Source organism: Falco punctatus, assembly GCF_963210335.1.
Source record: "Falco punctatus genome assembly, chromosome: 1".
NCBI lineage: Eukaryota > Metazoa > Chordata > Aves > Falconiformes > Falconidae > Falco > Falco punctatus.
The window spans coordinates 59,278,427-59,303,047 of record NC_137580.1 but is presented as its reverse complement, the minus strand read 5'-3'; the positions used below and the strand labels follow the sequence as shown (position 1 = coordinate 59,303,047).

Genomic DNA, 24,621 nt, shown 5'->3' with positions numbered 1-24,621 from the left:
TTAAAAGTATAGTTTAAAAGTAGATAATGAAAGGTAAGAGACACGCAAATAAAAGCGGACTTTGCATACGGATTCACGTAAGCACAAAGCCATTTATGTAACAAACAAAAAAAATATCCAGGAAGAATTATTTAGGGAAGTGTATGAAGAAAACAAGAATGTTCTGCAAAGAGTTCAGGAAATCTATGAAATTCATTAATGGCACAGGGAAAGCAGGAAAAGTATTGTAACTAGAGAATGGATGTATTTGTAGCTGACAGGATTCTTCAGTCTAGCTTTTTACAGCATGACATTCCTACATTTCTCTAAAAAGCAGTATTATATAGTAATTGCTATGTGAGTTTACAAAGCAGCATACGTAAGTCAGGTTCTGAATCAGCTTCATTTTCATGGAGGCCAGACTTCTAAGTTCTATATTCTATAGTAACACGCTGTATTCAACGTACCGTGTTGACAGGGAGGTTTGAAATATTGATTCACTGTACAGGGAGTTGAGCTACTGTCAGCTCCTGCCAGGCAGGTCACACAGATCAAAGCTACCTGTTCAAAGGTGCTGCGGTAGCTCGTCACAAGGAGCAGTAACAAGGTGCGGTTAGGATGCAACCTGGTATCCTGACATAGGTGAAACCAAAAACTGCACTTGAAAGCATTATCCTAAATCCTCCTGACTTTCAGCAAGGCTCAGAATGACTCATAGATGCAGTGGCCTGATCTCCGACTGCTCCCAGCTGTCTGCCTTGCTTCTCTGGCAGGAGCTGCTACCCCCTGCGGCCGGGCTGATGGAGGGAAAGGTGTGCTCATCCCTCCACCTCCAGCACCAGGCTGGCCTTTTATCTGCTTAGGAGCTGCAAAGCAAGCGAAGGAGAGGGGAAATAAATTCTGTCAGAAGGCTGCTGAGTATCCTATGGGCACTAGGATGAGCAAGTTTAATTACATCATAGTATTACAGAGAAACAATTTATTATAATTTTAAGTAAATAAGAACAGTTAACACAAAAACATGTTAGAATATTTGATGGGGGGAAAAAAGCATCCGATAAGCAAAAAAGTTACTCAGTAAGAGCAATACACACTCTTATTACAAAAAATATGCATATGAAATACAATGACATGTTTAATGTTAAAGTCCAGACACGGTAAAACTACATACGAGTGGCATTTTCGAGTCGGCATTTCTGAAGGATCTTTTTGCATTTCTAGTAGCTGTCTGAGTGTTGTGTATATGAGAATACTGTCATTGCTGATGCATTTCTGCTCAGACTTGATACCTTTTCTGCATTTGCTGTGGTAAAATGAAGGTCAAGTAAAGTGACTGACCAGCGCATTAATATTTAAACATAGAGGACTATGAAAGAGTGTTAGTTACTTAATATGAGATACTAGGCGAGCTTTACTTCCGTAAATACTGCAGTTAATTTATTAATACTTGATTTAACTTGAAACAATCAAACTGATTAACAAAATGGGAAGGTGATTCATTTGAACTGTAACGAAAGATAGCATTTTTCGTAGTGCACCATCACTCTAATGGATTTACTTGGCTGTCGATTACTGTTGCAGTACACAAACTAAATTTTGAGATAAGTGAACATGTTGACTTACATCTTTTTTAATGATTGTTTAAGCTACAACTTGTGTTGTGTGCCTCTGAAAACATGTATTTTGGGAGGACAAAATGAACATCTCTGGCCTCTGCTGCCGTTAAGTGCCTACGCAAAAAGCGCCATCTTTCTGTGAGTGAGCTGGGAATTTGGTGTGTACGCTACTACCAAGTTTGTCCCGAGACACCTCTCAGATTTGATTGTGATTTTCAGTATCAGTTTCTTCAGTTACATGTTCAAAAGAAAACTGATTTTACCAGATATGAAGAAAACACTCAAGGAAACAGAAATACCATTCAGTTCCATAAACGTGGTCTCTTTTTTCCTTCCTTCCTTCCTTTCCCCTTCCTCCCCCTCCCCAGCAACCTCCCAGTAGTTGAGATAATCAGGCAAATCAAACAGAAAGACATGCTTTGTAGCTTTACATTAAGGATGGATATGAATATTTAGACCGAGGCTAAGCAGAATGGTAAAAATACAGGAATTTCTTTGGGAGCATGCCTTGTCCCTTTTCATTCTTTTTAAACAAAACAAACTAGTACAGCTACTAAGTTCTTCAAATAAAGTAAGACGCCCATGGTGGACAGTATTATTTGGCACAGGTTTTAGTTTCCTGATAGCATTTTGTTCTTGCTACCCAAGTCACAAGCCTAGACATCCTCGATGCCTCCAGCTCTGTCAAAATGAGGCATCTCGGCATCTTGGCATCTTTTTAAAGCGGGGAGTGACCATTTTCCCTTTCTGTAAGGCTCTGCCTTTGAAAGGGAGAAGCCCGGGGGGGGGGACCTGCAGGGATACAAATACACTTTGGTCTGTTTGCCTTCCCTTTGAGGATGACACCCACATGAAAGCAGTCCCTGTCCTCCTGCAGACCATGGGGGAGCAGCCAGGTTCAAGTTCAGGGGCAGCAAGCTGCCTTGGTGGGTGCAGGGAATCGCGTTTCCTTCTGTGGGAGCTACACTGTCAGATCTGCCCCCACAAAAGAACTTGTGAGCATCAGCTGCAGAGCCACCGATGCCATTTTAGCCTTACAAATGCCCTTCAAAGTCCTGAGCTGGGCGGACAGGGCAGCACTTGACCGCAGGCGGAAAGGACTGGGCCCCTAGTACGGTGTTACTTGCTTAACTTGTGCTCTTAAATGAAGAAAGTTGGTGTTCTCACAGCTGCTCTCTCTGCCCCTCTTATGGATGCACGCATTCTGCATAGCTGCAGGACGCATTTCTATCTTGCTGTGTTTTCTTTGTGGCTGAATCATAATTGTTGTGAAAAACTTTGCATTTGAATTCTTACCGTTAGTATTGCATTATTACACTTAGTTGCATTTAATTTTTGTTTATCCATAAAACTTGGGGGGGGGGGGTGTTTGTTTTTTAAGGGAGTAACAGAAATGCTTGTGCATTGAAAATATTTATTTTAATTATATCATCTTTAAAACCAAGGTGCCCTAATGCTTCAGAATGAGGTGTGTCTCACCCAGGCGTAATTTTTGTAATATATATTCTAGTTTGGGATTCGCAACTGAAATTAAACTTTCCTGATTTAAACTTGCTAGAGGTCTAAAGCAGATGAGAATTAGGATTAATAGTTGGTGCAAACTACATCAAAAAACAAGAGGGTAATCTAAGGGCAGATCCTCAGATGAAGGACACTTAGTTCCATGTAGTCCTCAAAAGTGTAACAGCTTGTATTGGCCTCAGTTCTGCAAGTTTAAAAATAAAAATGGATTGCAATACACAGTGCAGAGAGAACATGTTAAAATATTATAAAATTGCCATTTTAATTTGAAGTTACTTTGATAAATTAAAGACTTTCTCTTAGTGATGACAAATTAAGGTCAAGCTTTTTGTTAAAGTAAACAATTACAAGAAAAATGGCAATTTCTTTTCCTGGGATCTGTAAAACAGCATTGTAGGGGGATATGTGGAAGGGTACAAGGGCAAGCTGTATGTCCAGCTCCTTTCTGTGCCCTTGGCAATCTCCCCTGATACGAACGCTGAGTTTTTTGTTTTCTTAAAAAAGGTTCACAATCTTAACTGATGTAAATTACCACATACTGTGGGCACGAACAGCTCAGCTTTTCATTTCTCTATTTAGCCGTCTTATTTCGGTACTTTTTACTCTTATTGGGGCTTATGCTTCAGTGACATTTAGGATGTGACAAGGAGATTTGAGTGATGTCAAATAGCAGATTGACCCTAATGAAATGTTAAGCATAGCTTACATGCATATGTAGAGAGGGCTGAATAAAACAAGAGATGCAAATAATTTCATAAAACCCCCTTCAGAATAAAAGCCATTGTATTCATTTGGTTTGCCTCAATGACAAACAACGTTGAGTTTTACTTTCCTCACATTACAATTTTTAAGATGACATTATTAAACACACACACCCCCCCCCCGTTTCTCAAATATTTAAGTTGAATTACTTACAAAATGATTTACCTTTAGCCATCACACCTAAATTTGCAGATACAGGGAAATACGAATAAACCCCCTAGATTTCACTCGTATCACCAATAACGATTTTCAAAAAACCACGCCGATTTCAACCTTTACTTTCACCTTTCTCTTAAGTTCCCACCCGCACCGGAGCCTGGCCAGACCTGCTCCGCCAAGTACCGCGCACGGACCAGCGTCACCGGCAACGGGAACAGCTTTTCCTCATGTACCGTTTCCAGCCAGTGCAGAAGCCTAGACAGCGGCGCGTACGCACCAAGGCTGCAATAGGAGCAGTTACCATAATTTTGCTAGAATTACGCTGTATTTACAGACTTCGACACTGGTGGGTGCTAACATTTTCTTCCCCGGCGCAAGGAGTGCATCCAGTCAGTTCCAGCAGCTGCGCAGCCTCCGCTTCAGCTCAAGCAAACTCAGGCTTGGGGTTTGGTCCCTTTGGTTTTTAAGCAAAGAGAGAAAAATAGAAGCAAAAACGTTTTGTTTTTTTACCTTGCGCGCTCTCTGTGGTGGGGCTTGTGTTCAGCTGCGCCTCAGTCGCAGAACACCTGCCGTTCTCTTCTGCTGCTAATTGTGTGACAGGTTCGTATCGCAATATGGCATCCAGATCATGGAAAAACTTCATGGTTTTAGTGACATCCCCCGAGTTGTGGGCATATTTAACCGTTCTGTATTCATACTTCAGGTTTTTATACTTTGCACGGCACTGTTTCCAATCCCTGCAAACTCCTAACTCCTGCAACCTTTTAGCAATGTAGATGAATATTCCTTTATTCCTCAGGGTGCCGTGGAGTTGCTTTCTGATATTTTTTTCTGACCAGACGCTTAACAAGGCTTTAACCTCCTCCTCAGTCCAATGCTTCCCCGCTCCACTCTCCATGTTGAAAGTGACCTGGAAATGATTCACTATTTCTAGCCAAGATTTTGTTTCCTAGGAAACCAGACGGCTGGTTGTCAGCGAGCTCCGCCGAGGTGGAGGGATCTGGTTTTACTGGCTCAAGCTGCCTGAGGGGAGTAACTTGAGAAACTGCCAGATCAGCGGGCGGGGGCGGCGGGGCAGCGGCGCCGGGGGCGGCGGCGCCTTAACCCTTCGGGGGGCGAGGGGGACAAACCCACTCGCGCTATCCAGTTGCTTTAAAAAAAACCCACCACACACGAAAACAAACAAATAAAAAACCAAAACCACCACGCGACCCACTCCCCCGCAAAACCCGTCCGTGCCCACCCTTCACTGTGCGGCTCCAGCCGGGGAGCCCGGGGCTGCGCCCTCCGACAAGTTGTAAGTTTGGAGGAGTTGGTGGTTGTGCCCAACCGGAGGACGAGCTGCTGTAGAAGTGTTTCCATGTGCAGTGAGGCTGTACGCCAGACTTGTTTTGCTTGAGTTCAGAAGCTGCGGTGTCCGATATTAGCTTGATGTGCTCAAAACGCTTTTATCAGAGGGTCCACATAGCTTCTGGAGGGGTAGATGGCTAGCTTGTCTGCTGGAGTGCGAGAATGCAAAAGCTTCTACATAGGTGATCCTTGGAAGAAACAATGCACCCCCCTAGGCAAAACCATCTGGGATCATCCCACTTGGCGTTTGCTTCTCTGTTTAGGATTGGGGTTGAACCGGTGGTGGTATATATGCGCATTTTTAACTCTAGCGTTCATGGGTTTATTAGTGATGTCTTAATGAAAAGCTTGCATATTTAAACGTCTGACTAAACTGGTAGAGCTGTGCGGGCTCTGCCGTAATGACATTGAGCTTACCTGGTCATGAGAGCTACCTAAGAGATGGGGGCCACCGAGGTGGCACACGGCAGGGGCCTGCCTGCCTTCAGCACCTTCCCTTCCCTCTTTCTGCTATTGATGTTGTTGGTGTTTAAAGGGACGGTGTCCCTATTCGAATGGCAACTGCCTGTAACATTAACATCGGGGTAACAGCTGCTGAATGCAGCAGATCAGCTCTTAAGTCTCACTACCTTAAGTCTCACTACCTGTCTTTGTGCTTGCAGGTGGGACATCTTCCCGAGTTAAAATAAATGTGTTTGAGTTTTTTCTCTTGAAGAGCTCTGTCAGTAACAGGGCAAAGTCGCTCTGATAGGTCTGAAGCTCGTTTTGTTTAGCTTTCTGTAAGCAATTGTTCTTTAAATTTCTGGTTTACATAGAACTGGGGCTAGTGACCAATAGAGGGATTTTAGGAATGGGAGAAAATTTCTAATGAGCATGGTCAGTGGTAGGTTAGTGTCCATTCTGTAGATTTTTGGTGCCCAGTTTTATTGTTGGCTATACTAAATAATATCAGTTACTTCAGTTGAGTTAAACCAGTCTAGCGCACAAATAGCATCTTTGTCTAATATTCTAAAAATATTCTGAATGTTTTCTTTTTAAGAAAAACATCTTCGCTTTTCAGGCATTACTGTATATGAGAATGGATGGGAGCTTACCAGTCTACCACAGTCCTTACGAGTGTTACGGGCATGGTGGGTCTACGGCAGCAGTTTTGTTAGAGGGAACACTCTGCCTTACTCCAGGAGGCCTTGTAAAGGGAGATTTGAGTAGCCTGCACTGTTGCCCACTAAAACCCAGTCTGCAAAACATCTTTTCCATGGATAAGGACTGAAATGCAAACATTGGGCAGCTGTGCAGTGTTCTGCCTGCTTCCATCAGGGCACCCGTGCCTGCTGCCTGCCCGCCCTAGGGACCGAGCCTGGAGACAGGGCTGGGGACAACGGGGAGCAGGCTCGGGAAAACCCTCCTTCCAGCTGATAGAGCTCTTCTGCTCAGCAAAGCATAACTGCCAGCCAGAGGCTGAACTGCTGTAGGAAGTGTTTCCATTTGCAGTGATGCTGTACACCAGACTTGTTTTGCTTGAGTTCAGAAGCTGTGATGTCCAGTATTAGCTTGATGTACTCAAATGCTTTTATCAGAGAGTCCACGTAGCTTTTAGAGGTGTAGATGGCTAGCTTGTCTGCTGGAGTGCAAGAATGCAAAAGCTTCTACATAGGCGATCTGTGGCAGGAGCAATGCATACCCCTAGGCAAAACCATCAGTTTCTTAATAAACTCCTCCAGCCCAAAGCAGAAATGGAGTAGCACTATAGAGCCTACTACTACTGCCTAGATGACTATCACTGCAAAGTGGCTTTTCGGATTAAGCATCTGCTGTTATTTTATGCCCACGCTGAAATAGCACTGCAGTAAGAACCTGAGCCAGTGCTTATTAGTGGAAAGATTCCCACTGAATTCAGTAGGCTTAGGCACAAACCTTATGTGACTGTTTTGAAATAAAGCATAACATGGGCAAGAAACCAGCTGCAATTACAAGCCTGTAAAATAAAACAACAAATAAGCCTACATTAAAATTTCATGTTGTAAAAAACAGATGGAAAAATATCAATCTATTGTATGTTAAAGCATTTCATATTCTAAGCATTTCATTACTTTATGTTAATTCTGTTTTGTCCATAGGGGCCAGGAGAGTGCTGGAATTGTGACAAGTGATGGAGAGTCATCCCAGGCATTCAAAGTGCACAAGGTAAAATGTGAATTAATGTTGTGTAGGTGCCTAACTCAGGCACATGAAAGTTTGTTTTGGCTAGGAAACAGAATGATTAGAGGGAAAGTAACATGTTTTGATGGATTGTTTGTTTTTGTCAGTGATAGTATCTAACCCTGTTATTGGTACAATTTGTGTCTTAAGTGCATGTTTAAAACAAACATGCCAACTTTATGGTGGTGGGTGTATCCATACACACAGTGGCAGACACAGAAGTATCAAGATCAGTCTATTAATGTCACAAAAACTACCTACCAAAGTCACCCTGCACCTAAGGTGTTAACTCTGGAGACTCGGAAGAGCAACAATGCAACTTGAGATCAAGAGAAAAGAAATACCATTACAGGCTGTGCACAAGCAAGTGGATGACTAATTCTTGCCTTAGTGAGACTGGAGAAGTGGCAGCTACTTTACCCATAGGTAAAAATAAACAGAATAAAAGATTGAGTGGAGGCCTGAGAAGGTCACATAGTCTTTCTCAAGCTGAGAGAATCCCCAGGGATGTTAAACGGCATAAAACGGCCATAGCCTCGAACGTATTATGCCAGGAGGATACTTGCACGCTCTGGGATATTTCTGCTCCTTCTGTAGTAAATGGTGATTAGGAAAAAAAAAATTATCAGCCTGTTCCATCCTGGAAGGGGAGAGGATTTGAAATAAAACTACATCAGCAAAATAACCATGAGGCACTTCTTGATGCGTGTTCTCTGACCACAATCAGAAAGCGGTATGTCTTGGTGTTCAGAGGTCTCTGAGGAAGATTAATTAGCCTGTTCAAAGCAGTCCAAGAGTAAGAGCTGCTTTGCTGCAGCAGCATGTGTATCTATGCATGACTGCTCAATGCCTCATGCAAAATCTTGTTACTTCAAGCATCATGTTTGTTCCCTCTACAGGCAGTTCCCCTCTCGTATCTGTTACTTACAGCCTGATTCACACACACATACACACACTTTTAAATGCAGCTTTTCTCAACTTCAGCACTGTTATGTTTGTTCATTCCTGCTCCTCCTTGGGTTGCAGCTTTCCTTAAGGTTTACAGGAATTCCAGCTTCCTTTAAAGTAGGCTGCTCTATATATCCCATAGTAAAAAGTGCTTCTCAGAATGAACTAACAGCAGGTGATTTAGTAATTTGTAGTGTTTCCATGTTACTGAGCTGCAATATTTAGCTGTCATGCTAAGAATTTAAAATTTACTATCTCATCATAGCAGCTTTGATACTTTAAAAGTTGCAGAGCATGTGTGATGGCTTCTTTTATCCTTGAAATACATGTCTCAGCTCCAGCACTTTGAAACAACCACAAGTGTAATAAAGAGCTTGTGGAGTACAATTTATACGACTTGTTTAATCCTGGAAGTGGTGCTAATGTAACAAACATTTGGGTCTGAGTGTATCTAGGACTCTGAGTTCTAAACTAGTCCCTAAAAATGTCAGCATTTGAGATGCTGCTGTACTTGTTGTCCTCCAAACCCCGTATGACTCTTCTTCATAGCAGAGACAAGAGTGGAAAAGGTTCTTGCTTCTCACTACTCATGTTTGTCAATAGTTTTTTAAAAAACATAATTATAGTATGAACTGGAACACCTAAGGCATGGGGGTGTGTTCCCTTCTGATTGTTGACAGCCTTTGACCACAAATTAATAGCCCTTGATAAAGGCTATTAATCCTTTGTTTTAAAATCGCCAAGAAAGACTCCTCCAGATTTGTCTGTCAGAGCCTTTCAGCTGCATTCGTGTAACAAAACATCATTGTCAGAGCTGTATTAGCTCAAGATGTGGAAAAATTTAAATCCCTTGCATAGACATAGCGATACCAGTAGGAGAAAGACTTTCTGATTGTTTCACACTTGGATATGCAGAATAATATATTAAGGTAGCCATTTACCAGACCATTATCATGTTCTGGCATGTGTAAGGCCTTGTATAACACATACATAAGATTGGGAATTTTTTATACTGATGTAATTTACGTTCACCATCCCGCACCACTGCCATCTAACTCAGAGGAATATTTCAAACTGCAATTAAAAGATTATGTGCTTGTGTAACCAAATCTGGTTTAAAACAACATTGCTTGTTTAAGCTATTGCAGTGCTTAACTTGGCCACATCCATTAACACCGGACCTGTGAACTGTCAGGATAAAGTTAGCCTCAGTAAAATAAGAGTGCATGGTTGCATTTCTTTATGTGCCTGAGCACATGACGTAGACTTCAGACCACCTTTGTGTCATCTGTGAGACAACAGATAATAAGTGATTTGGCGCAAAGTTTGCTGAACCACTAAAGCAAATCTGTACCAGTTTGGCCGTTTGAGGCAGTAACTTTTTATTGTGATTGTAAGTATCCTAAATCCACATGTGCAACCACAGCCTCTTGGTATTCTGACTTTATAGCAGTCACAGCAGAAAATAGCCTAAAGCTGAGCTTTCTTTAAGCTTTTTCCGTTAAGCTCTGGAAAGAGTTCAACCACTTTCCTTCCCTCCTGCCCCATCCTGCTCTCTTGTTGCTGTACCTGTGGCACAGGCTGTGAACCGCTCACAGCTGCAGAACTCTCCCATCTATCTTTGAAGGTCCTAGAGGAGTGTTACCCTGGGCTGGTGTGTGTATCACAACTGCCACGCGTGATAGGGAAACCGAGCATAGGATGTAAATGTTTTCCACAGGCAGTGGCAGAAGCAGGAGTTTGTAGGAGGACCCGGAATTCAGTCTAAATTTCTACTTTGCAGTATTTTCAGACTGTTCTTGCTGCTATATTGTCTCTACATAGCGCCTGTTGTGAAAAGCACCTCCTGACGGCTGACTAAAAAGTTTTGAAGCCTTTCTGCTTTAGATAGAAGGCAACTTGGCTACATGAAAAGTTTAAGTAAACAATAAAACCTCTTTAAAAAAGCTCTGCTTCTGACATTGGTAAGAAAGACCATGGAATCTAATAAACATTATCATAGGTCCAGATAAAAGTAAATCCTATATACTGCTAACCTGTAAAAGGAATTTTTTACATAGAATTTCCTTCTCACAACTTTTTTTCTTCTTTGCCAGTCTTCTGGCAGTCTTTTTTCTGGTGTTTTCAAACAAGACAACAGTTCGGCAGTATTTTTCAGAAAATGTATTTTCGGTCAGGGAATAGATTGTTCCATGAAAATCCTCAGCACAAAAATTTATATTGCGTTCTTTAAGAACCACAGTAATGGGATCTGATGTATCACTGCGACACCTACTCAGCTTCTTTCTTTCCCATGTCTTTCAGGTTATTTGTCTTTCTCTTAAAGTTGCTTACGTTAATGCTGTACCAAAACCAAACACCAGGAGAAATGAGGAAGTTGCCAGGAAAACAAAACCAAACAAACCTTTTTTTTTTCTTTTTCTCCTGAAGGGAATGGGTCTTATAAATCATGTCTTCAATGCAGACAGCCTGAAGAAGCTCTACGTTTCAAACCTCGGTATTGGGCACACGAGGTACTCCACCTCGGGAATTTCTGAGCTGCAGAACTGCCAGCCTTTTGTCGTAGAGACTCTTCATGGGAAGATCGCTGTGGCACACAACGGGGAGCTAACAAATGCTGTACAACTCAGGAGGAAGGTTAGTACCTCCTTTGGGAGGCTCTGGGATCATTTCTTTCTGAGTATGAGGCAGCAATGAGCCTTAAAGTCATTTGCTATGACTTCCCTTAATACCAGACTTCTTGGGGTAGTGAAAGAGAACCAAAATCAAAATAAATCATTTTGGAGTAAAAATATCCTGGGGAAGGGAGCAATTTGTAACTCTCACAGGGATTCACCAATCCTCTAGACTGATGGTCACGTTCATATTGACCAAATGAGAAAACTAACTCAGCCATAACAAAAGGTAGCTTGGCTTGAAGCTCTGCTCCTTTGCAGTGGCTGATAGAAGGAGCAAATCATATGCTTAAAATTAGGAGAGGCATAATAAGGCGAGGTGATTGTAATATGAAATGTCTGGTTTGGAATATTGTCTTTATTTGTATTTCTGGCTTGCAAAATTAATCATGAACACTATCAGGATGTAAACCAACAAATGTCAAATTTTGATAGTGTGTTTGGCTAGAAGGGTATGTGTTAAGAACCAAAATAAAATTATGCAGATGTTTCATTGTGAAATCTCTTCTATGATATGTTCCACCCAAAAGCGAGGACATACTTGTGCATTGCAGCGAGGCAAATGTATAGCACGCCCAAAAGAACCTAGCCCGTCTTTAATCAGAGCCATAAGTGTGTGAATGGATGGGAGAAAAAAAAGTGTTGAGGAAATGTAGATGCAGAATCAGAGTTACATGAGATGTAAAGTGATTTCTAAAGATAAAAATTAGGAACTGTAACGCATACAGCATTGAATGGGTGGCTAGATACATTGCAGATTCTCTTCTCCCTTAGAAGCATAAATACGCCAAGACAGAACAATTTGGCCGACTAGGTCTAGCAGACTTTAAATTGTGGGATTTCAGTTTTTTAATCCCACTCTGTCTCCCTTTACACCTCTTTCTTTTGTTGTTTCTTTGTGCCCAAACCATGCTTCTGCCCTGATTATCTTTGTCTGATGTAGGTAATTTCATATATTCCCTGGGATATCTGACCTCTCTTCCTAGAGCAAGCAGAAGCACAAAGCTGATTAAATGGCCCAAACATGAATTTATGCCCTGAATATTGGTGGTATTAATTTTGGTTGCATGTGGAGCAAAGGAATGAGATGCAAAGGGAGAAATGCAGTACCAAGCATAGGTGTTTGTACCAGGTCTTTTTACATCTTTGATTTTTTGGAAGAAAATTGACATTACTATGATCTGATCACCTGAAACACTGATGTTTTAATGTATTTGTTCATTGTACAAAGGTGCTGTTAGATTACAATCTGAGCAATGTTATATAGTGTTTTTTTTTAATGTTGGTAACACTTTTATTTTGTCTTAAAAGCTTATGCGGCATGGTGTAGGACTGTCGACCAGTTCTGACAGTGAACTGATCACCCAGTTGCTGGCTTTCACACCTCCTCTAGAAAATGATGATACAGCTGACTGGGTAGCAAGGTGAGGAGGATGGGTTTCAGAATCAAGAACAGCAATCTAATCTCAACACGATATGCAATTGTAAATGCACACAGCTGTTTGTGTGACATACAATTATGTTCACCTATGTCTCATTTCAGAATAAAAAATTTAATGAATGAAACTCCAACTTCATATTCATTGCTAATTATGCACAAAGACATAATCTATGCAGTACGTGATCCATATGGGAATCGCCCACTCTGCATTGGTCGCCTTATTCCAGTAGGGGACATGAACGGAAAAGGTAAACCATACATATATATTCATATACATATATATATATATATATATATAAAAGTATATATACAGTTTGCCTGAAATCACTGATATAAGTAATAAAAGCTATACTTACTGATGTGCAAGTAGGAATATGTGATGCAAACGCCAGTTTTGAAAATTCAAAATAAAAGAACGTTGGTAAAGAAAAAATAATTTGTAGAATGTCTGCAAACATCTTTCCTGTGCCCAGCAAAAGAGAATCCTAGTCACCTGATGACAGTGTCAGAATTATGCAGCCCAACTGTAATAGAATATTTGTAAAAATGTATTAACATCTCATCACCTAAACAGGAAAGCAAGGAAGAACAAAATCACAGAAGGGTTGAGGTACAAGGGACCTTTGGAGGTCATCTGGTCCATATCCCCTGCTCAAGCAGGGCCACTCAGAGCTAGTTACTCAGGATGATGTCCAGTCCAGAAACAAGTCTGGTTTCTTCTTTCTCCTGTAGTAAGGTGGCTGAAAAGTGCTGGATTATTGGCAGTGTATTTCTAAATTCCAAGCACTCCCAGTCACACGTAGTATGGTAATGGAACACTATACAATCAATTTATAGGAAAAAATATTTGTGCTCCTGTTTAGCCTGCAAGTCAACATTTTCCATGAAGTGAGATTAAAATTGTTCATTTGTATAAAAATAAAATAATTCAAAGGCAAAGTAGTAAATGCTCCCGTGTCTACACAAAACTTGGTAATTTTAACCACAAGAAAAAGTATCAAGATTTTTTAAAAGCATACAAACATTCCTGCCCTACCTATATTACACAGTTTGGTCTTTCCTGTGTCTGTCTCTGAAAACTCCTTATTGAAATTCAGTCCACCCTCTGTTGCAATCAAAAGAATCTATCAACACATTTAGCACAGGAAAAGAAGGAGTTTCTCAGGTGAGCAGAAGTAATAATGTATATCTAAAGGCACTGAACTAGAACTGGGAAAGTTAGAAATAGTGCAGAGATAACAAAGGTAGTTATCTGAATTGTCTCTCTTCATGAACTGTGAATGTGATGCTGTTACTGGCACTTCTGCCTAGAACAGGTTTATGATGTTTATCTTGTTGGGGGGGGGGGGGGGGTTGTATTACAGAAACTTTGGAATGCTGTACTTTTTAGTTAGAAATTACAACAGTCTTTAATTGTGCACTTAGCAACCTGAACCATAGAAGCCAGACACTGCAGCAGAAATGCAATTGCGGGGGGTAATGGTAACAAGAATTGTGGACTCTAACTTCAGTCTTTCATTTCAGGAAAAGATAACAGTGAGACAGAAGGATGGGTAGTCTCTTCTGAATCCTGTAGCTTTTTGTCTATTGGTGCAGAGTAAGTGCCCTGATTTTCACTTTATCTGAACGCTCTCCTCAGGCAGCAATTAAACATTAAACCTCAAATTGCCAAGTATCATAATCTGTAACAATATGAAAGACATCAAGGGTTAGGTTGTTGAGCTATTTGGAGGGGGTTTTTTGCCAGTCTTATTTTTTGCCTGGTGATTTTCTTGAACAGTTTAATGTAACGAAATTATGTGTTCAGAAAGTAACAGTAAAAATTATTGTTGTAAAGTAAATGCCTCTTACTTGTTGCATTAAACCTGGTTACCGGTATAACTTTTTTAATTTAGGCCTTGTTTGTAGCAGATTCATTGTATTATAAAATAATTCTTCAGCTACAGAAAGGCTGCATTTGTACGTCGCAGACTGAACGAACCTGAGCTGTAGCATATGCCATCTGATGAGCCAGCCTCCTTGTCTGAAAAAAAATGATGGGCACATGAAACTATTTCCATGTGTGCAAACACCCATCAGAGCCAAGGAATGAGATGACATTCATGTTACCTCTCTAGCTAAGATACTCTGAAAAGAAAGATGTGATAAAAAGAGAAGGCTAAGAAGCTCTTTGGGAGACTGCAGATTGTTCTTTAGAAGTTTGGAGTGGAAGGCAATTGTGAACTAGAGCATAATTAAAGTAAGAAAGATTGATGAGTGGCGTTCCTCAAGGAAATGGGTGCTGTTTAACATCTTTGTCAGTGACATGGACAGCGGGACTGAGTGCACCCTCAGCAAGTTTGCTGATGACACCAAGCTGTGTGGTGTGGTCAATATGTTGGAGGGAAAGGTTGCCATCCAGAGGGACCTCAACAGGCTGGAGAGGTGGGCCTGTGGAAACCTCAAGAAGTTCAACAAGGATAAGTGCAAGGTCCTGCACGTGGGTTGTGGCAACCCTGGCACGAATACAGGCTGGGTGGAGAACGGATTGAGAGCAGCCCTGAGAAGAAGTGCTTGGGGCTGCTGGTGGATGAGAAGCTCAACATGAGCCGGCAATTTGCATTTGCAGCCCAGAAAGCCAACCATAGCCTGGGCTGCATCACAAGATGTGAGGCCAGCAGGCAGAGGGAGGTGATTCTTCCTTTCTACTCCACTCCCGTGAGACCCCACCTGCAGCACTGTGTTCAGCTCTGGGGCCCCCGACATAAGAAGGACATGGACCTGTTAGAGAGTCCAGAGGAGGGCCATGGGCATGATCACAGGGCTGGAGCAGCTCCCCTGTGAAGACAGGCTGAGAGAGCTGGGGTTGTTCAGCCTGGGGAAAAGAAGACTGGGGAGACCTTATTGCAACCTTCCAGTACCTCAAGGGGGCCTACAAGAAAGCCGGAGAGGAACTTTTTACAAGGGCATGTAGTGATAGGACAAGGGGTAATGGCTTTAAACTGAAGGAGGGGAGATTTAGGTTAGATATTAGGAAGAAATTCCTTATTGTGAGAGTGGTGAGATGCTGGAACAGGTTGCCCAGAGCAGCTGTGGATGCCCCATCCCTGGCAGTGTTCAAGGCCAGGCTGGATGGGGCTTTGAGCAGCCTGGTCTGGTGGAAGGTGTCCCTGCCCATGGCAGGGGGGTTGGAACTACATAATCTTTAAGGTCCCTTCCAACCCAGACCATTCTATGATTATGAAGAAGCATATTTAATCTACTAATCAGACATTAAAAAATGTGCATTTGGGGCTAGACTAATCTGGATCCCTTTCAAATAAAAAACTGAAAAATTGCATTAAGAACACAACTATCAAATAAAAGGAAATGTAGAGTAAAATCAGGAAGCAACATGACTGCACTTTACAGGTCTTTCATGCCATTCTGCAGTGTTTATTGCCGGAGTGGCGTTCTGTGTTCTTTTGCTGTAACTTCAACCCTGTCTCTGTAGGAACTATTAGCTGTTGGTAACAGGGGCTTTCTCGAGACAATTTATTCTACATGTGGATAAGAATAACTGTTTTCTGAAACTTCTTCAAAATCTCTTGTTAAGAGAAGCTTACCATGTAGGACCATCAGCTGAAGCCTGTGGATTTTTAAAAAAACAATTTTGTCTAAACATCTGCTGTAGGCACTGCTGCTGCCTGCTAATGCTAGTATCCGACCAGTGATTGATCACGGATTTGCTCATGTCTGATCTGTATCTCCAGAATATTTCAGTATTTTGGGATAGATTTAGATTGCAATTTTTATAATAGCCACCTGAGTAGTCACTAAAGTATCTAGAAAAATGTTTAATAAGGTTAAACATTGTAACTTAATAATAAACCTAATACTATTCTGTATTTCTTCAGACATAAGGATTCGAATGTACATTTCCAGTCAGCTATATGACATTCTGGCATAGGTGCCTGTCACCACTAGACAGATATTTCTCTAGATACTGGCTTACGGAGTGGGATTTTTTTGGCTACCATCTTTATTCTTGATCATGGTTTTTTATATTGCTTCATAATGTTATTAGCTTTCATAGAAAAGTCCTCTAGTATTGATCCAAGATGAAATTACTAAAATAAATTTACTCTCAATTAAGTCTGTTTGAACCGTATATCTCACATATAGGAAGATTAGCATAATTCTCTGGTACTAAGTATTAATTTACTGCTTTTGAGTATTAATTCAGACTTTTAGTAAAGGTCACTTGTCTTAGCATGTTAGTTTTAAAACACTGCAGGTCAAATCCTAAGATAGAAGCAAACTGGCATGTTGGAATGTTCAAAAGCATTTTTTCCTGTCAGTTGTTTATATTATATATTATATAAATGATCATCTAGGTTCTGGACAGTTCTAAATGCACGTATTTCTCTTTCAAGGTACTATCGTGAGGTCCTTCCTGGAGAGATTGTGAAAATATCCAGATATGATGTCCAGACACTGGATGTTGTACCAAGACCTGAAGGAGATCCATCAGCGTTCTGCATCTTTGAATATGTTTATTTTGCAAGACCAGACAGTATTTTTGAAGGTAAGAAAATGCAATGTGCAGAGCCCCTCCCTAAATAGTGGGAGACGTTATCCTGGAGAACAATGACTCTAGAAAGGATCTGGGATCATAGCACGGTACCAGTGAATGTGAGCTTGCAGGGCAGGGCTGAGACAGAATGGGTTGGCACAGTTCTTGAGGAGATAAAACTCATCAGGAGGAGCATGTAACATCACCTTCCTGTTTGGGGCTGTGCATATGGCCTCAGTCAGGCTGCCTGTCCTATGGAAGGGATGAAAAAAGCCACAAACATGATTAAGGTAGAGGAGACATCCCTGAGACTTAAGAACAGATCTTCATTGGTTTTTGGAAAACTTTTTAAAAATTAGATTTCTGAAATAGGATCTGCAAAATAACTTTATTTTGGCATTTCCTTTGCAAGAAAGAAAGATGCTTTTAATATAACTTGTAAATCTATGCATTATCGAAGTACTTAGTGTTGTCAGTCTAATGCTTTTATTATCATTTCTATAGAAGCCCTCAAAAATTGTCTCAGTGATAAGATACTAACCAGGGCTCTCACACCCAACAAACAACTTCTTCTTTCTGTGGGCATGCCATTTGTTGATCCAATACAGTTCCCCACCCTTACAAAGCCTGCTTCACCCACATCCCTTTTTTTCATGATCCCATTACACTTCAGTATCCTCCCTTCTTACATTTCTTAGTACTGATGCTGTGCCCTTTGCTGTGTCGCATTATCACAGCATCTCCAGTTCCCTCCCATGCTGCAGACTGTTTAGGACCTTAACAGCTTCTGGGGCCTCTTATCCCCTTAATAAATTTGGGGTGAATTTTGCCAACTGTTTAAAAGTTAGTAAGTGGGCAGAGGCAGACAGCAGGATTGCACAAACTTTGCTGGAGACACCAGCCTAAAAATTGAATATGCACATTACGAACAGGCAGGCTTAAGTTCTGCTTCTTTCCTCCTGTAAATAAATTTTGTAATATCTACAGGAACTTTAGTTATCTGGTTAGGGCAAACTGGATTTAATTCTCTGTGTTCTAACATATGAATGTTAGAATACATTATGGAAGGAAATAAAATATTACCTTGTGTGAGTGACTGCTTTGTAGTTCTGGAGTTTTCCTGACTTCTATGCCTGAAACTTGCTGCAGAAATGTGTACAGCAGGCTGAGGAAATTTGAATTATGCACACCAGGAAAAACACTTCTTGCTGTTCTTAGGTCAGATGGTGTATTCAGTCAGGAGAAGATGCGGGCAGCAGCTTGCTATTGAAGCACCCGTGGAAGCAGACCTGGTCAGCACTGTTCCAGAGTCTGCCACCCCAGCAGCTCTTGGTTATGCTCAAAAGGTAAATGTTACCAAGCATACTACACACACCTCTTTTTTTGTAATGGAGTATAACAGTATGGGCTGTTAAGAGTTTTGTATTGATAGCACTTTGTATCTTGAATACACTGAGTACTCTTACTGAGTCATCTGCACTTGTTTTTTCTGTCATTATGCCAGTATATTAAGGTATTTCACAGTTTTTTTGGTTACTGTGAAGTCAATACTAAGTCCTAAGGTTGCTTTAAGAAAAACAGTAACTGAGAATAACCAGTTCTTTAGATATTAATTTGATTTAACTGCCTCCTGTTTACAGTGTGGACTACCGTATGTTGAAGTACTTTGTAAAAATCGGTATGTAGGAAGAACATTTATCCAGCCAAACATGAGGTTGCGGCAACTTGGTGTTGCGAAGAAGTTTGGTGTGCTGTCTGATAATTTTAAAGGCAAGCGAGTTGTTATCATTGATGATTCAATTGTGAGGGGCAATACAATCTCACCCATAATAAAACTACTGAGAGAATCAGGAGCCAAAGAGGTAAGTTAATTTTCAGTCAGTACAATACAGATGTAAATAGAAGACTGATGGGAGGGTAAAGCACAGGGTTTTGTCTTAAATTGTAATAGACATTGTTTCTTTATTTAAAAGGGCAACTGTGCAAAAAAAATAATGGCTAGCAAGTGTTTATTGTGAAGATAGCGTGATTTTTGGATGGTTCAGGGGAGAGGGGCAGGTCTCCATTTAAAAAGCACTCTGGCAAACAAAGAGAGAACGGAAAATAAATTAGTTCAGATCAGAAAATCAAGTATTGGTGTTGTATTCCTGACATATGTGTGATTTTCGTACTGCATTAAGTACAACCACACACTGCAGTAAATAGCACATGCCTTAAATCACGAAAGCACAATTTTTTTAATTGATCAGTATTTTTTAATTGAAACAGAGTGTGCAAGTCTGTCGCTGGAGCAAAAATGTTCTGTATAGTATTGAAACATGTGCATCAAGGATTGAACACCACAGAAGAAAAGCAAAATCAGGATGGATCCTTTTAATAACATTAGGAAATACCATAAAAATAAACTCTAAAACCGTCTTTCTCCTGCTGTGTTGGCATCTGAAACAACTTTATTTTACTTTTAACCCTTCCACGGCTTCTGTGCAGTGCTGTGTTCTGTTCTTCATGATTATTTTGCAGAACTGGGACTTGGTTATTTTATTATGATCTGCTGACCTTCACCTTATAGCATTCTGGTTTTAAACTGTGTTTTTATTCAGGTGCACATCCGTGTGGCTTCACCTCCCATAAGATTTCCTTGTTACATGGGAATAAACATTCCAACTAAAGAAGAACTCATTGCCAACAGACCTGAATTTCATGATCTTGCAAACTATATAGGTAAATACTACTATTTTTTCCTTTTTTCTTTTTTTTTTTTGAGAGTTTTTACTTGTATGTATTTGTTGTCTACATCAAAACAAAGCACAACACATCAAGGCAACAGTGGCAAAACCGACTACAAAATTGTGAGGTTGATACACTAAATCTCTGCATTTTGAGTACCCTATAGGTCAAACCAATTTAGCTACACACTTTTTTTTTTAACAGTTAGTGAATTATATTTCTCCAAACAATAGAAAGCATTACCATAATTGCATAATCATAAGTTATAAATAAGGTTTCCAATACTTCCAACACAGCTTTCCAATACTTAAAGCTCCTAGGAAACTTTACAAGGAGCTACTGTAGGCAAAATACCAGGAAGAAAATAAGTGGTGAAGATCTGTCCTATAATGAAAATGTAGTTTCACAAGATATTCATATAAATATGTTTGGAATTTGCAAACACCCACTGATGTTTCTACAAATTGAAATTTATGTAAATAGTTTTAACTGCATTATATATTTCACTTTGAAAGAAATGACATTTGAAACTAATCAAAGAATGTTAAACACATTCTCAAAGCTCTACAATGAGTCATGTTTGCAGCAGAACAAAAGAACCAACAGCTTCTGTTGGTTGTGATGTGGTAACATGCTCTTTGTCACAGTATCGGCAACAAAAGTCACGTGAAGGTTTGTGAGTGAGATCTGCTATATATGGTCTACTGGGCTGCAAAATACTTTAAAAAATGGTTGAACATAGCTGTGGTTACAGTTAGAAAACTGTAAACCTACATTTCCTCAGTTAAATACTTATTCTTACCATCTAATATTGCAATGAATTCTTTTCTCCCAAACTATTGTGAAGGCATGTTGAAATTTTTCAAGTTTGTAGGATCTCATTTTTAAGTATTACTCACAAAATAGTAAGAGTACATACAAAAGAAAACTAATGATGTGAAAAGGCTATCAAACTTTCCTACTGCTAGAATATGTGCATGAACTGCACACTGAATTTTTTCAACATGATGGTCTTCCCCTCCTCCAAGTCCCAGTAAGGGTTTGTAGCCCTAGGTGTTCAGTTTGGGAAGCATGAGCCACACACACATCTGTTTCCAGACCTGAACTGCAGGGTAAGTGGGAAACTATAGGGAGTTTAGGGAGTCTTAATACACACTCTGCACTTTGTTTCTGTTTTTGCAGTATGTGGACACGTTTGTTCCCAACTCAGATCCTTCCGTCTAGATTTCAGTGAGTCTACTCGCTGTATAGAGAGTTTGAGAAGGGTAAGGCTTACTATGGTCTGATAATTTTTCATATCCATTCTCTTTAGGTAAGGTGATCCACCTGGCGTCATAATCCATGCAGTAACGTGACTGTGTTTCCAAAGAGCACTGCAATTGGTACAATACTGCAGCTTTAATGGACGAATTCTTTATTTCTTTTAGGAGCAGACAGTGTTGTCTATCTTTCTGTGGAAGGGCTGGTGTCATCTGTGCAAGAAAGCATCAAAGCAAGGCAAGAGAATGAGAACAGCCTTAAAACCCAGAAGTCGCGTGTCGGAAAGATCGGTCATTGCACAGCATGTCTCACTGGAGAGTATCCCGTAGAGCTAGAATGGTGAACGGACATGAGCCGATCTGCTGTTGAATGTACCTTTCTCAGAGATGCCTTCTTGCTAATAGTCTTCTCACATTTAGGTAATATGGAAAGCTTATTACAGCTAACTAACTACTGTTACTAAAACAGATCTTTACGGTAAAGACTTACAGAAAGTCCAGTGTGCAGATGAAAACAATGTAAGCGGAATAAAATACAGAATCATATTTTTGGTGCACAGTTGTGCCTTCTATTTTCTCATACAATACTGTAAAAACCAAAGTTTTTTTAATTATGTGACAGTCCCAGAGTTATTTCGGTCTTGCCCCAAAAGATATCCGTTAGACTTGTTCACAATTACTTTGTCATTTCCAATTATCAAAGTATTAATGCAAAAGTATGTGAAGTTTGCTTTTCTCCTTAGGACAAATACTAGATTCTGAAGAATCAAATTGCTTCCTTAGCAGTTCTTGCTTAGGATTTTTAAGAACAGAAGTACCTAACTTTTGCATAGCTAAACAGCCTTTATTCATCAAGCCCTTTGTAACAGATTGATTCTATAAGCATAATGTCTAACATATGATTTTAAAAAATGAAGACTCAGGGAAATGCTCAGCCAAAAGCTCTCTAGTTTTATAACTTCAATTTTTTTTTTTGAAGTCTAGTGTAATTACATTATCTTCATGTGCTTTTATCAGTTGCCAACAGGATGTGGAAGGAGAAAAAATACTTGGCACTGCCATTTTTTTTCTGTTTTACATCTTGTTTTCTCCAGAGTAAGTCCTGACAATTAGTGTGCTTTTCATATGTCAACATCCAAAGTAAACTGAAAAAGAAAGTAACTTTTCATTCTCAACAGTAAAAATGATATAGCAACTAAAGATTATGAGCTGTTTTAGGTATAGCTTTATTTTACAAAATTACTGCTGTTACAATAAATGTAGTATTTTTTTCTTTTTTAAAATAAGAGTTCTGAAAAACCATAAGGTATTGAATGCATTGTATTTTTTAACTGGTCATAATTAGACGGCTGCTTGTATACATGAAGATCACTTGGACAATGAACCACTAGCTGAAAATGGGAAAGCACCTTCTGAAAACTATTGCAAATTTACGCACAAGTGTAGAAGCATTTTGTATACCTCATTTCTTTTCACTGAATACAAACAACTTAATTTTAGATTTTCTATTTAATATTGTGTATTTTGGCCTTAAAATTGTTTGTGACACTGTTAAAAAAAGAAAAAAAAAAGTTTTTAAGAACTTTTTCCTTCCCCATCATTTTTCATATAGTGGAAAATTTCAGCACTGGTGATTAAATTCAAAAGGGAGCTTTCTTACGTGGGATTTGTGGCAATTGTGCCTTACAGATGTTCACAACACAAAAGTCCCAATTCAAGAAAGCATGCTAATACATTTAATGAAGTCAAAACTGTGCCGTGTGCAGTGGAGCCAGAACCTACTGCCTATGGGAGAATCTAAATTTTCATGAGCATTGGGCTCTTACTATGTGTTCTTCACTAAAGCCCAGATCTACGCATTGGGAGATGTAGTGGATCTCTTCTAATCAGCAAGTTTGTTTGTTTAACAGAAGTAACAGTTCATTTGGACAGTAAATCGAGCAAAAAAAGAACAGCGTGGAATCATGCTGACTGCCCCCTCTTCCAGATTAACCAGGGAGGAGTGGGAGAAAACAGAAAAAATATCATTAAAATTTTTCACCTTTCTTCTTTCCTTCCCTCAAAAAAGCAATAATCTTTAAAAGAAGGGATAGTTCAAGCTCATAGGTTATAGATATGTGTGAGGAGCCTTTTCTGCTTAAGATAAACACGTACAGTTTAACAAGGCTGCAAGCACAGAAATCTATCAATTAATCTGAAATTGTTTATAGAACAGACTGTAAATCAAACTTGTGCAAATACTCTTAACATGTTTTCAACAAAACGCATTTTTGAAATCTAGTAATAATTGCTTAAATGTGATTTGAGCATTAGGTGGCATAATTGTGATTTCAATAAAATTAGTTCTAACGCCTTTTTTCCCCCTCTATGTTATGCATATGAAATTACAAGGTCTGCTACTGTAAACACTGTAATTTTTAGAGACACTACATGCCTATCTTTAGTACGTATTTTTCCAAACCTTAAGTTAAAGGGGACATACTTTTCAAGTGTCATTTTATTCTCTGACAGCTGGACTTATGCTCCAGGTTACCAAGCCTTTTTTTATCACATAGAGCAGACACACACATGCAATGAGGATGTTGAGGGCGCAACCTGGTTTTAAGTGTCACTATTTGTATTGTTTTTAATGTTCTACTGTGAAACTGTTTCTGCTGTATTACCAATGTGCAACTGTGCCAAATTATCATTCACAAAATGTGACAAGGTAGAAAGCTAATATCTTGAGTTCTCCCATGTGTAATATTAAAAATGGTTATGAACTGGTCATCTCGTTCCTTCTCCCTTTACTGCGGCTGTGTGGATCGGTGACTTCTTTAATAAAGTCACCTTGAAAGCGCCTCGAACCTGGAGCACATCACTTCGTGCCTTACATTAAGCCCCGCACCGCGGCACGCAGCCCATACTGCATTACTGCTGCCCGCTCCCTGCGCCGGCTCCAGCCACCCTCGCTCCCCGCTGGCGCCTCGAAAGCCCAGCTGAAGGGGAAGCGGGCGCTGCCCGCCCCGGGCCCGGCGCCGCAGCCCGGCCCGACAGCAAAGCCCTCTCGCCCTGCCCTGCCGCCACTGCCGCCCTCCCGTCCCAGCCCCCCGGAAATGATGTTCTCCCCCCGTCCCAACGGCGGCAGCACCGCCAGGAGGGCCCGTACCACCTGCGGGGGGTGTGTGGGGGGGATGGGAACGGAACACACACGACACGGAGACAGACGAGTGAGCTGAGTGTGGCAGGGGCATCTTGCCCTTCACCCCAGCCACCTGTGCTTGATTTAGCCCCTTTCTCACGTCTGAAGAGTTGCCGCAGAGCTAGGAGGGCTTTGGCACACTCACCATTCCTCTCACCCTCGGGAAAAAATGGCGCAGCCCCACGCAGGCCACTGGCGCGCCGGGCGCTGCTTGTGGATGCCCAAACAGCGCGACGGCCGCTAGCCAATGAGAGCGCGCGTTACTGCAGA

General features: G+C 40.7%; 2 protein-coding genes and 1 long non-coding RNA gene across 5 annotated transcripts in view; 1 reads left to right on the top strand and 2 right to left on the bottom strand.

The window, feature by feature from the left end:
• The window catches only part of PAICS (phosphoribosylaminoimidazole carboxylase and phosphoribosylaminoimidazolesuccinocarboxamide synthase), a 47,755-nt gene extending 40,161 nt beyond the window's left edge, over nucleotides 1–7,594 (bottom strand). For all 3 annotated transcript variants that reach the window (XM_080385748.1, XM_080385749.1, XM_080385750.1), the window contains exon 1: nucleotides 4,548–7,594. In XM_080385748.1, coding sequence (XP_080241874.1) covers nucleotides 4,548–4,935 — 388 coding nt within the window. In that variant the 5' untranslated portion in view covers nucleotides 4,936–7,594. The remainder of the gene's footprint in view (nucleotides 1–4,547) is intronic.
• Nucleotides 1–24,426, top strand: part of PPAT (phosphoribosyl pyrophosphate amidotransferase) — a 55,199-nt gene extending 30,773 nt beyond the window's left edge. Inside the window, exons 2-11 of the mRNA XM_080385774.1 lie at nucleotides 7,505–7,571; nucleotides 10,965–11,171; nucleotides 12,521–12,633; nucleotides 12,753–12,898; nucleotides 14,175–14,247; nucleotides 17,045–17,196; nucleotides 18,403–18,530; nucleotides 18,825–19,046; nucleotides 19,785–19,905; nucleotides 21,339–24,426. Coding sequence (XP_080241900.1) covers nucleotides 7,505–7,571; nucleotides 10,965–11,171; nucleotides 12,521–12,633; nucleotides 12,753–12,898; nucleotides 14,175–14,247; nucleotides 17,045–17,196; nucleotides 18,403–18,530; nucleotides 18,825–19,046; nucleotides 19,785–19,905; nucleotides 21,339–21,514 — 1,405 coding nt within the window. The 3' untranslated portion in view covers nucleotides 21,515–24,426. The remainder of the gene's footprint in view (nucleotides 1–7,504; nucleotides 7,572–10,964; nucleotides 11,172–12,520; nucleotides 12,634–12,752; nucleotides 12,899–14,174; nucleotides 14,248–17,044; nucleotides 17,197–18,402; nucleotides 18,531–18,824; nucleotides 19,047–19,784; nucleotides 19,906–21,338) is intronic.
• LOC308063177 lies at nucleotides 17,231–24,514 on the bottom strand. The gene is made up of 3 exons (XR_013927863.1): nucleotides 24,425–24,514; nucleotides 18,268–18,447; nucleotides 17,231–17,436 (listed from the first exon to the last, which is right to left on the bottom strand). It is a non-coding gene; the product is annotated as an uncharacterized lncRNA (long non-coding RNA).
• Between the last annotated feature and the right edge of the window lie 107 nt (nucleotides 24,515–24,621).